Source organism: Urocitellus parryii, chromosome 5, assembly GCF_045843805.1.
Source record: "Urocitellus parryii isolate mUroPar1 chromosome 5, mUroPar1.hap1, whole genome shotgun sequence".
Taxonomy (NCBI): Eukaryota; Metazoa; Chordata; class Mammalia; order Rodentia; family Sciuridae; genus Urocitellus; species Urocitellus parryii.
Window position 1 is genome coordinate 110,917,980 of NC_135535.1, and position 12,191 is coordinate 110,930,170.

Genomic DNA, 12,191 nt, shown 5'->3' on the forward strand with positions numbered 1-12,191 from the left:
TTCCTTAGATCATTATCTAGAGACTGCCATAAGGTGGGCAGGGTAACAAGGGGTTGCAATTTGCCTCTATTCCTTGCTTTTGGTTCCTGGAGAAGGGCAGGACCTGCAGTGCAGGTTTCTTCCTGACCCAAGGTACCTAGCTCAAGGGTTCTTTACTGTAGGCACCCAATCTGCTTCCCAGGGTCCCTCTTATTGCTCCTTCCTCCTACCTCCCCATGTTTCCAAGTCAGCTTTCCTGCAAGAAATCCTGGTTTAAAAAGTCTCATATCGGGTCAAGAGTTGAATTTTGGGGTGGTTGGATAAATGCATCTACAACAAAGTGAATAAGTGCCCAGATGTGCCCCCTATTAGATGTTTCTCTGATAATGTTCCTAATCATGCCAGGGAGACTAGAATTGACGAGAACTCAGGCGGAGGCTTGAGAAAGTGGAAAGGACCCCTGACCTGCCTGGCTTCCTTAACTTGCACCTCAGCTTTGCAAAGAGCCACCCTGGGCTCCAGCTGACTGCATGTACATGAGCCAGCTCAATAACACTACTGTAACTACTTACCAAATAAAATCCAGGGTGGACCTGCTGGTCTCTGTGGTCTCAGTATCTGGAAGGGTTGGAAAAGAAAGTGGGTGATGGTGGATATGGTGGTAATGGGGAGAAACAAGGCCTGCAGCTCTCAGTGGGAGCACTGGGAGAATGCACAGGGTTTTTGCAGAATCCCCTCCCTGCCATACTCTGCTGGAACATATATTCTCTCTGACACAGAAATTGCCAGTTTTCCCCCTTTTCCCTGTCATAGGTCTGTTCTTGGGGCCTCTGTGCCTACTGGCTAATTTAGGATTCTGTCAGCTCTCAGTAACAGTGGCAGGCCCCAAAAAACATTAGATTAAAATGGGCTGCACTGCAGGTGCCTTCCTAAAACCTCATCCCCAGCCTGAGACCTAGAAGCCAGTCTGCTTGGTTGTTCTCCTTACCAAGTCTTCCTAGCAAGTTCTTTCCCAGAAACAGTTCCTGTCACCAATTTTTGCACTCAGAACTGTCAAAAGAGAGTCCTTCCCACTCTCTGCCTGTCTCACTTTTCAGGAGGCAGAATCCCGAGGGCCTGAAGAGCCTCTGGTGACAGGTAAGGGCCTCCTCTCTTGTCACCAGCCAGGAAGTATCACCATAGCGACCCTAGCAACAAACAATGGTGCCAGAAAGGGCTTCCCCACTAAGCCACCCCTCCTGGCTCTGACGCCCAGAAGAAGAATGGCTAGTAACCCACAAAGATCACTCAGAGGAAGGATGAGCAATTCATCTGGTGTCAGAGAGCCTTTCCTGAAGGTAGGGGGAGGAGCCTACCTTTTTCTCCACCTGGGCTAGAGGCTGTGGTGAATTCTCCCATGTTTCCCTCTTGGTCCTATGATGCTGCTGGCACGGAGCTCAAAACAGGGGAGATGCCTACTTAGCACAGATGAGTATCCCTTATCCAAAATGCTTATCCAAAAGTGTTTCAGGAATTTTTTTTAATATTGAAATATTTGCTAGATGTCTTGGGGAGAGGACCTAAAATTCACATGTTTCACATATACCTTATACAAGGTAATTTTATGCAATGTGTTTAATATGCCTGTGTTTTCACTGCAACTGATCATATAAAGTCAGGTGTGGAATTTTCCACTGTGACTTGTCAGTACTCAGATTCAGATTTTGAGCATTTTGGATTTTGGATTTTCAGATTAATGATACTCAACCTGTATCATATGTATCCCCCAGCCCCACATACTTATAGAAATGACTTAGACTTATAGAAATGACTTAGACCCAAGAAAGAGTAGATTTGGGGAATCAGAAAATCCTCGTGGGTAAGACAGGAGGGAGAAGCATTTTTACAGATACACACTTTTGTCCTGGCCAGGTCATACTGGGCACTGTGCTATGTGAAAGTATTTCACAGCCTGGGGTTGTAGCTCAGTGGTGGAACTCTTGCCTAGCACTTGTTAAGGTTCAAGCCTCAGCACCACATATAAATAAATAGATTAATTAATTAAATAGAGGTATTGTATCTATTTACAAATAAAAATAAGGTTTTTTTTTAAAAAAAAAAGCATTTCACACAGAACAATATGCTGAAGATGAACACAGACAGCTCAAGTCCCAGCATCCTGAGTGAGTTCCTTAACCTCACTGGGTCTTGCTCTTTGCATCTTTTAAGATAGTTTCCTTCGCTCTGACAATATCTGAGACAAACAACCTCCTTTAGGAAAGGTTGATTTTGGGTTATGGTTTCAGAGGTTTCGGTCTATAGTTGTTCTGTCCTGTTGCTCTGGGCCTAAGGCAGCACAATGCGTCATGGTGAGAGCTCACAGTGGAGGAGTCGTCACTTCATGGTTGTCCAAAAGCAAAAAGAAGAAGGGGCAGGGAGCCCACTGTCTCTTCAAAGGCACACCTCCAGAGACTTCCACTAGGCCCCACCTCCTAAAGATTCTCCCAGCGCCCAGTAGTGCACAGGCTGGGGACAGAGCCTTTAACACATTGGCTTTTGAGGGACACTTCCAAACCATAGGGAAAATAACAATACTTGCTTACATAGTATGAGGGTGGAATGAGATGTGCTTAAGTATGGAGCACAATGTCAATACTTAATTGCTGGGCTGGGGCTGGGGCTCAGTGGTAGAGCACTTGCCTAGCACGTGTGAGGCACTGGGTTCCATCCTCAGCACCACATAAAAATAAATAAAGGTATTGTGTCCACCTACAATTAAAAATAAAAAAAGACATTTGCTACTACTTATCTCGTGGGGGCTGAGCACAGAAAAAGGGGAGGAACTGACATTCTAGATACTCTGTATACTTGGTTTGCCTTTCAATAAGTGAGGGGACAGTGCTGTGACAGAGGAACAAATAGTAAAAGGAGTCTGAAATGGACAACCAGCTAGACCTGTTTCCTGGAGTGTCACCAGGTCCAGAAGCAAGGGAAGGAGGGTTTCTGGATGGGCTGGTGTGTGCCATTCCCCTCACAGTCCCTGCAGCCCATGTGCCTTCCTAAGAGCACCAGTTCCTGGGCAGGAAAGGGGGCAACCATGATGAGAAGGTAGGAAATCAAAGCCAAAATACCATCAGTGGAAAGAAAATTTGAGCAATCCATGAAAATAATACAGAGAATATTACGATAACTTCAGAAAGTCAGGACAGGAGCCAAGAGATGACTCCCTGCTGGCCATCATGGCTTGATGAGAGTCTTGGGCTTCAGGAGGTTGGCAGTTTGCTCCCGAGGAGGACAGTAGAATGCCTCCCCCGAGTCCCCGCACCCCTGCCTGCGTAGCCCATCCCAGCTTCCTTTTGTCTTTCCCTAGATGGTCCATGCCAATGAATCCCTCCCGACCCACCAAACGTGGGTTCAGCGTGAGTTCCTTCTCCCCAGGGAGACCTGCGAGTTGCCTGGCTTTACCCGGCAAGCCTACCACCAGCTGGCCCAGAGGCTGCCACCCCACTCAGATATGAAGTCCAAAGTGCACCGCCGGCTAATCCACCCTTGGAAGGACACAATCCAGCACAGCTGGGGCTTTCACACGTGGCTCGATGTGGGGCGTTTGCCTGCCACCTTTCCCACACACCCTGACATGCCCTATGACAGCAATGTCTGGCGCTGGCTGACCCACTCCAATGCCCACGACTATCCCCCAGCAGACACCCCCATCCCTCCTCCCTCCTGGATTGGGAAAAACAACTTCCTGGCCTTCATCCACTCTACCCCCATCTTCTTGGACATAAACAGGAAGAGCCAGGTGATTTTGAAGACAAAGAAGGAGCTGAAGGAGATGCAGAAACTCAAGCTGAGGAGTGAAGTCAGAGCCCCTCCACTGGACACTCATGGCAACATCGTGCCTCCCGCAAACTTCAAAAAGTAAGAGAAGCCCCTGCCTCCCAAGTTGCTCATCCTGCCCATGTTCACAGGTGACCCTTCCCTCACTCCCGTTCCTATTTCTGGTGTCTAAATTGGTACTCCAACCTGCCCATCTATGGTGTCATCCCTCTTATCCTTTTTTTTTTTAAGTTGTAGGTGGACACAATATCTTTATTTTATTTTCATGTGGTGCTGAGGATCGAACCAGGGGCCTTGCACATGCCAGGCAAGTGCTCTACTGCTGAGCCATTACCCCAGCCCCCTTTTATCCTTTTTTTGTGGTGCAGGGGATGGAATCCAGGTTTCCTCAGAGTACTTGTTGCTAAGTACATATGTAGGAGCATCCAAAAGGGAATAAGACCTAGTACCCTCCTCAAAAAGATTTCACTGTCATATTTAATTACTTTAACTGTATTACTCAATCCCCTAAGACCCTCAGGAAAGTGGGCATCTTAGATGAAGAGGTCAAGTCTTTTGCTCAAGTTCTCACAGCCCCCAGATCACAAACTTAACAGTTTTATTAACTTTTTCTTTTGTCTTTCTCTTTTTCAGGATTGGGTATTTAACCTAGGGTACTCTACCCCTGAGCTACACTCCCAGCCTTTTTTTTTAAAAAAATATTTTTTATTTGTAGATGGACACAATACCTTAATTTTATTTATTTTTATAATGTGATGCTGAGGATCAAACCTAGGCAAGCACACTACCACTGAGCCACAACCACAGGCCCCCCCTTTTTTAATTTTTGACACAGGGTTTTGCTAAGTTGCCCAGGCTGTCCTCAAATTTGTAAGCCTCCTCTCTCCGCTTCCTGAGTTGCTGGGATTACAGGTATATGCCACCATGGCTGGTGATTTTAACTTTCTTAAACCTTTGAACTTCACATGTCTCAGGTATATATCAGAGATGTACCTGGTACTTTGATGGGTTTTTTGCGGATTAAATGGCACTATACTGAGCATATAAAAGGGGCACAGGAAGTGGCATCACTCCTGGTTTGGCATTTCCTTTTGAGTAGGATACAGCTGTGGGGGCAGCCCAGGAGCCTAGAATGAAGGAATGGGTCACAAAGTTTTTGTTTTTGCAGTGCTAGAGATTGAATCCAGGACCTTCTGCATGCTAAGCACATGATCTGACAGTGAATTTCATCCCCAGCCCCTCAGATAAGGTTTCATAGTTCATAGAGAGGGTAGTATGTGAACTAGACCTTGAAGGGGTTAGACAAGTTCAATAGGTGGGAACAAGAAAGTAATAAGAATCTGGTTGTTCCTCTGAGCAGCTCTGAAAAACAAGGGTTTTTGTTAAAAATTAGCCTGAGGCCTGAAAGATGTAGTTTAGTAGCAAAGCTCAAGCTTAAGCATGCTCAAAGCTCTGAGTTAGATCCCCAGCACAGGGGAAAAAAAAAAAAAAGAGTAGTCATCGATGACGTTATGAGCATCAGGGACCCAAAAGACTTCAGACACATAAGATAAGATCTAAGTTTTAAGATCTAAGTTTTAATATTTATACATAAATATTCTATTTCCTGTTGGGGAAATAGAATATTTATGTATAAATCCAATAGTTCTCAACCCTGGCAGCACATTAAAATGATCTGGGACTTTTTAAAAATTATGCCAAGGTTTGAGCCTCATCCCAGAAAGTCTAGCTTAAATGATCTGGGGGACAGGCATTGTGTTTTGTTTTTTGAAATTATTTTATTTTATTTAGTTGTGCATAGACACAATACCTTTATTTTATTTATTTATTTTTATATGGTGCTGAGGAATGAACCTCATGCCTCACATGTGCTGGGCACTACCACTGAGCTACAAACCCAGGCCCTGGGCATGGTGTTTTACTTATCTTTTTATTCATTTATTAAAATTTATTACTATTATTTTGGTACCAGGATCCAACCCAGGGCCTCACACGTGCTAAGCAAATGCTCCACCACTGAACCATACTCCTAGCCTATGGTATGTTTAAAATTCTAATGTACAGACATGGCTGAAACCCCTGAATAAACCAGCAACAGCAAATAGGGAATATCTGCAAACTAAGTGCAAAGCATGTTGAAACCGAAAATGTGCCACTATTCAACTGTGTGTGTTTGTTTTTTTTAAAGTCAATTTCCTACTGTTCAATACTACAGGCCAACAGAGAAGAGAAGCCACCCACTTGTGCAAAGTTCAGTGGACTTCCCACAGGCACTGCATTAGTGGAGAAGGTGAGACTTGAAGGACAGTTAGAATTCAGATAAGAATCTGCATAATGACAGTGGCTCAGGAGGTGGATGCAGGAGGATGGCAAGTTCAAGGCCAGCCTGGACAACATAGTAAGACCCCGTTTCAAAATAAATAAAAAGGACTGGGGATGCAGCTCAGTGGTAGAGTTCCCTGGGTTCAATCCCCAATTACCACCCTCCCCAAAGAATCTGCATAAAAATATCATATACAGTGTGTCAAAAGAATGAAAGGCTTACTAGTTAGACATGATCTCACCAGCCCAATGACAAAATGCATACCTAGGGTGCAAGCCATTTGGCAAAGTTCCATATTGAAGGAAGAGAGAGAAGGGATTCCCAGAGCCTAATCCCCATGCCTTGAGTTCTCCCTTGACTCCTCTGACGTCTCCACTTTCCTTCCTCCACAGAGCCCAGTACATATCTGCTGGTGGGAGGTTTGAGCCTCAAGGTCTCCCACTCCTGCCCAATCCACTCCCCACTCCTCTCGCCAGAGGCTGGCCCTGCCCAAACCCTGTGCCTCATTACCAGGAGAAGGCGCTAAAGCTGGCCTTGCTGCCCAGCGTGCCCCTGAGTAAGGACCTCATAAAGGATTACCAAACCCTGATAAAGGACCGAATTGCCTTGCCCCTCCACCCTCTGTCCAAGGCACAACCTGGCAAAACCTTGGGGAAGAAGAGGAAGAGAAGACCTGGATACATCTAGAAGGAGCCTCCAGATGGGTGGGGACCGTGGTGGGTCCGTAGGCACCCCCCAAAAACTCCAGTTTTCTAAACCAGTGTTCCTGCAGCAGGAAGATCTGGAGTGGCTGACGGACTCTGGCTTCTGGAGAACAGCCTCTTCAACATCTTCCCAACTCAAGCTGCCTCTGTACCCCCAGGCTCCTGGAGACTACGGAAAATCTAAATTGTTCAACCTCTTTCTTGGAGATACTCATAGCAGATGAGGGGACCATGGTGGGGAGGGTGGGCAGAAGAGTGAGAACATGGAGGGGTTCCAGTTCCTAGGGGCAGAACAAGGAGTGGGAAGGAAGAAGATGAGTGTGTGTGTGTGTGTGTGTGTGTGTGTGTGTGTGTGTGTTTCACTGGGGTAAGAGGGGCTGTAAGAAATATAGGTAAAAAGTCACATTGACTCTCATAAGGTACAGAGTCCCTGAGGCTAAAATCACCTCCCTTCCTCCCCTCCCTGGACCATCTGATGTCTGGACAAAGACCAGACACACTGTGTTTCGGTCCAGGTCCCCATGTAAGATTTGGGAGAATAGAGGTCAGGTCCAGGCCCATGCTGGAGGACAAGAGGATCAGACCCAAGGAAGGTTAGCCAGGTCTGAGCAGAGGACAGGAGTGGAATGAAGTAGACCGTCAAGGTGAAAGTCAGAGCAGTTGCCCAGAGCATCCTGTGAGGGCCTTGGGCCATGCTGCTGCTGACTCCAGAGGCCTCAGGACCTGCTATGGGGAGGAAAAGAAAGGCTGATGTGGACGCAGGCGAAGGGTAACAGCCAGAGAGGTGCTCTCCTGGCTGGCTGGGGTAGAGGTGGCCCAGGGACCTGTAGGAGGCCCAGTGGAAAAGGTACAGGGCTGGAGGGGGAGAGTCAGAGGTGATGGCCTTACCCCATCTCCTCCTGCCCCTATTCTGTCCCAGGTGGGCTTTTTCTTGGCCTCTTGTCTGCTGACCTCCCTGTCTCCACTTTTCTCAAGCCCCACAGGCTCCTGGGGATAGAGGTATAATAGGTTTCTAACAGCAACTTAATCACTAATCATCTTTGTGACATTTTGGAAAGTCAACTGTTCCCCTCTGAATTCCAGGGTCTTTATCTGCACCATGGGAACCACTGGGCTCTAAATAAGTGGGAAAAATAAAGTGATATAAGTGAAGTACTTGAAAAGTACTTGAAAAGCGGCGTGTGATCTGCCTTCCAGGGCTGGGGTTGTGACTCAGTGGTAGAATGCTTGTTTAGCTTGTGTTAAGCACTATCAATAATAATAAACACTATTATAAATATTTATTAGAAATACTATTCTATTTATTATTTTCATTCAATTGTTCATTGAATGAAAATAATAAATTGAATAGTATTCATCCATAAAAAATAGTGATGAAATTTGAAAACACCTCAACGAGTAAAAGAAGCCAGACACAGAAGGGCACATATTGTAGGATTTCACCGATGTGATCCTTCCAATAGGCAAATTCATACAGGTAGAAAGTAGAACAGAGGCCACCAGGGCCTTGGAGGAAGAGGACAGGGAGTTATTGTTTAATGGGATTAGAGTTTCTGTTGGGGATTATGAAAAATTTCTCGAAATAGTGGTGATGGCATCATAACATTATGAATTTTCTTTTATGCCCTGATTTGTACATTTAAGAAGGTAAATTTTATAATATGTATATATTTACCACAATATTAATAATTTTGAAAAGGAATAAAGTACTGATATACTATGGATAAATATTGAACATGTGCTAAGTGAAGGAAGTCAGCCACATATTGTATGCTGTGGTTTGGATATGGCTCACTGTGGGAAGCCTGGTTCCCGCTGTGGGCCTTGTGAGGAGTAGCGGAAACTTGACAAGGGGGGACCTCCTGGGACGTTGTCAGGTCTTTGGGGGCACTGCCCCTCCCTGGGAAGGAGTTAGTGAGAGTCTCACAGAGTATCTTAGTTGTTCTCTCGAGAATAAGTTGTTATGAAAGAGCAAGACTGAGCCAGGCACAGCGGCACATTCCTGTAATCCCAGCAGCTCAGGAGGCTGAAGCAGGAGGATTGCAAGTTCAAAGCCAGCCTCAGCAATTCAGGCCCTAACTTAGTGAGACCCTGTCTCAAAACACAAAATAAAAAGGGCTGGCCAGGATGTGGCTCAATGTTAAGCATCCCTGGGTTCAATTCCCAGTATCAAAAAAAAAAAAAAGGCAAAACTTGCCCTTCTCCATCATTTACCATATGCTGTCTCCCTTGCACATGTGCTCTCACCATGATGCCATCCACTGTGTGACACAGCTAAGGGGGACCTCACCAGAGCAGAACTGTTATCAGCACCATGTTTTTCAACTTCCAAAACTGTGAGCTTAATAAATCTCTTTTCTTTGTAAGTACCTAGCCTCAGATATTTTTATTATAGCAACGAAAAATAAACGAATACATTAGATATTGCATTTATGTGGAATATCTAGGATAGGCAAATCCACAGAGCTGGGAGGTAAATTGGTGGTTACCAGGTCTGGAGGAGTGGGGAATTGAAAATATTTTTTTGTTGTTGTTTTTTTTTTTTTTTTTTTTTTAAGTTTTAATATTTATTTTTTAGTTCTCAGCGGACACAACATCTTTGTTGGTATGTGGTGCTGAGGATCGAACCCGGGCCACACGCATGCCAGGCGAGCGCGCTACTGCTTAAGCCACATCCCCAGCCCTTGAAAATATTTTTGAAATGAGATGGAGACAGTGGTTGCACAACATTATGAATGAACTAAATGCTACTAAATTGTATAATTTAAAAATGATAAATTTTATGTCATGTAAATTTCATCTAAATTAAAATAATTATAACATAACACAGGACTTGTGTAGAGTTTCCCACTTCTAGCTCCAAATCTATAATTCCATTATGTAGTCCTTCTCTTTGCCACCTCTCCCCATGGTGAGTGCGAAGTGGCGGAGGTGTAGGGGTCAGGATACAGAACCAAGAGGTGAAGAAGAATTTCTTGAGTAGTCCAAGGGAGAACCAGGGCTCTGAGAATGGACCCATCCTCCCTATTCTGGGTTAGGAATAATAATAGTTCCCTTTACATAGGATCCAAAAATGTCAGAGCTGGGCAGGCCTTTCAAAAACAAGTCTAACAGCTTTAGCTTTTACTATTATTTTAAAATTTAATGTATTTGATTAAATGTATTTATTTATTTTGTGATACTGGGGATTGAACCCAAGGCCTCAGACAATGCCAGGCAAGTACACTCTCCCTGAGCTACCCCCCACCCCCTAATGCCCTCAGATTTTTAGATGGGCAAACCCAAGCCCATCATGAAGCCATCTACTCCAGACCCCAAAGTGGGGCAGTGCCAGTCCTCCTGGTGGTGAAATAGCAGGTGCCCAGTTAGGAGCTAGAACTTCAAGGCCCTTGTTGCTACCCTACTTTTCAGGCTACTTGCCACCTCCCGAGTGAGAGGTCCTGTGGTACTTAAAGGCTAACATGAAGATTTTTGGGGAGAGGTGGGAGAAGGAAGGAGGCCATTTGGATTTTATAGAGCAAGACACTCTCTGGCCTTAAGCTAGAGAGAGAATAAAAAGGAAGTTCGCTAGATCCTTACCTTGGTAAACCCCAGACAACTCCAGAGGTTCTAGACTCAATTGGAAGTGCAACCCACCCCACTATCTTCCTATTCTGTAATCTGGAGCAGGCTTTTCCTTGCTGGTTGGTACAAGGACTAGACCATTGTTGGGGCCCTCTTTCCATTGGCAGCTAGGGATGCAGAAGGCTCCTGGAGCTCCTGAGCTCCAGTGGGTCCTGGAGTTCTGGGGGACAACAGCAGACATCCATTCTCCTGGGCCTGGAGACTCTAATAAGACAATTCCTTGCTCAGCCTACCATGGGCCTGGCTAGTAACCACGAACACCCCCAATTCCTACCTCCACACACTAATGGATATGAAGTTCTTGAAAGTCTAGCAGGGTTGGGGAAAGGGGGTCCCTGTAACCTGGGCCTGCCTTAAGAACTTACTATGTCACTATACCTGGAAGGTAGATCTGAGGGGAGGCAGGGCTGGAGGGATAGACACTAGCTTCCCTGACACAGCCGGCATTCCACTCCCTGGAATACCCTGTGTCCTGATGAAAGCCACCAGCTTCGCAGACTCTGATTAATCCTGCACAGAAAGCCTTCAGAACCACTTCTGGGCCAACACCTCTTCTTCCAAAACCTCTGCTCAAGATCTCATAAGCTAGGTTACAGAGGCAAGTTCAGGCTCCTAAGTAGCTGGGGGGCTGAAGAATGGTCAGAGCCAATAAGTGCTGAAACTGTGGGGACGGGGAACCCCCAGGGAGTCATTCAGGGGAAACCCTGTCAATAGTTTTTCATCACACTGTCTAGGAGAGCTGTCCCATGCAAGAGCCTTGCCTCAAAAAGCCCCATAGCAGGGTGGGGATGTAGTTCAGTGTTAAAGAGTGCTTGCCTGGCATGTTCAAGGCCCTAGGTTAAATCCCCAGTACTGCAAAACAAACAAACAAAACAAAAACATAGCTGCTCCCCAAAATGACAGATCAGATTCAAATTCCTCTCTGCAAGCTGCCACCAACTCAGCTCCCACGTTCCCAGCCACCTCTGGCCTGTTTCTGCTCATGGCTGATTCCCTTGCTCAGAGCCCTTTGTCTTCATGCTTCTCTCTGACCCAACTGAGCTCTCTCCTTAGTTGTGCTCTCCATGGAGCCATGTGTTTTACTCTCTCCATCACACAGTGGCAGTATTTACTGCCACCTATTTATCACAACAGATAATGGGCTTTGTGGCTATTCATAGAGCTGCACATTTTGTCAGTCCCTGAGCCAACACCTCCTCTGCAGGCCCTGTGACAGAGACTTACAAATGCTTACATCCTTGTACATAATCTTCCATGTGTTGTCAGTGTTCAAATGCCAAGGTAGGGGTTTGAATGTATGGCTTCCCTTAAGCCACCAGCGTTTTCACTGAATGTTCCTTAGCACTGCCACGAGCTATCATGAGTTGATTCCTGGTCAGTAACCAGAGACTTATTGAGCCCAAGTATAATTAGAAAAAGGGTAACAACGGAAGGCCCAAAGCTTAGGCAAGGAGGAAGGAAAAATGAAGGGGAATGGAGGTAGGAAAGAAAGTGGATAAACTAAAGAGTGAGGAAGAGAAGCACTTCAGCCAGAGGAAAGGTAAGGCAGGAATATTTGCTAGAGCCTGGAAGTCCAGAATATTTGGAAAGATTTGGGCAACTTTACCAGATTTTCTGAGGGTACTTGAAGAATCTAGATTGGAGAACATAGCAGGGAGTCATAGGCACACAACTGTAGCCCCAGCTACTTAGGAGTCTGAGACAGAAGGATCACTTAAGCCCAGGAGTTCAGTTCCAGCCTG

At 45.7% G+C, this 12,191-nt stretch overlaps 1 protein-coding gene across 1 annotated transcript; it reads left to right on the forward strand.

The window, feature by feature from the left end:
• Window positions 1-1,241: 1,241 nt before the first annotated feature.
• On the forward strand, window positions 1,242-6,808 carry Tex52 (testis expressed 52). Its single transcript, XM_026407237.2, has 3 exons — window positions 1,242-1,316; window positions 3,329-3,879; window positions 6,514-6,808. Exons 1-3 carry the CDS (start codon window positions 1,242-1,244, stop codon window positions 6,806-6,808), a joined length of 921 nt encoding a protein of 306 aa, XP_026263022.2.
• Window positions 6,809-12,191: the final 5,383 nt, after the last annotated feature.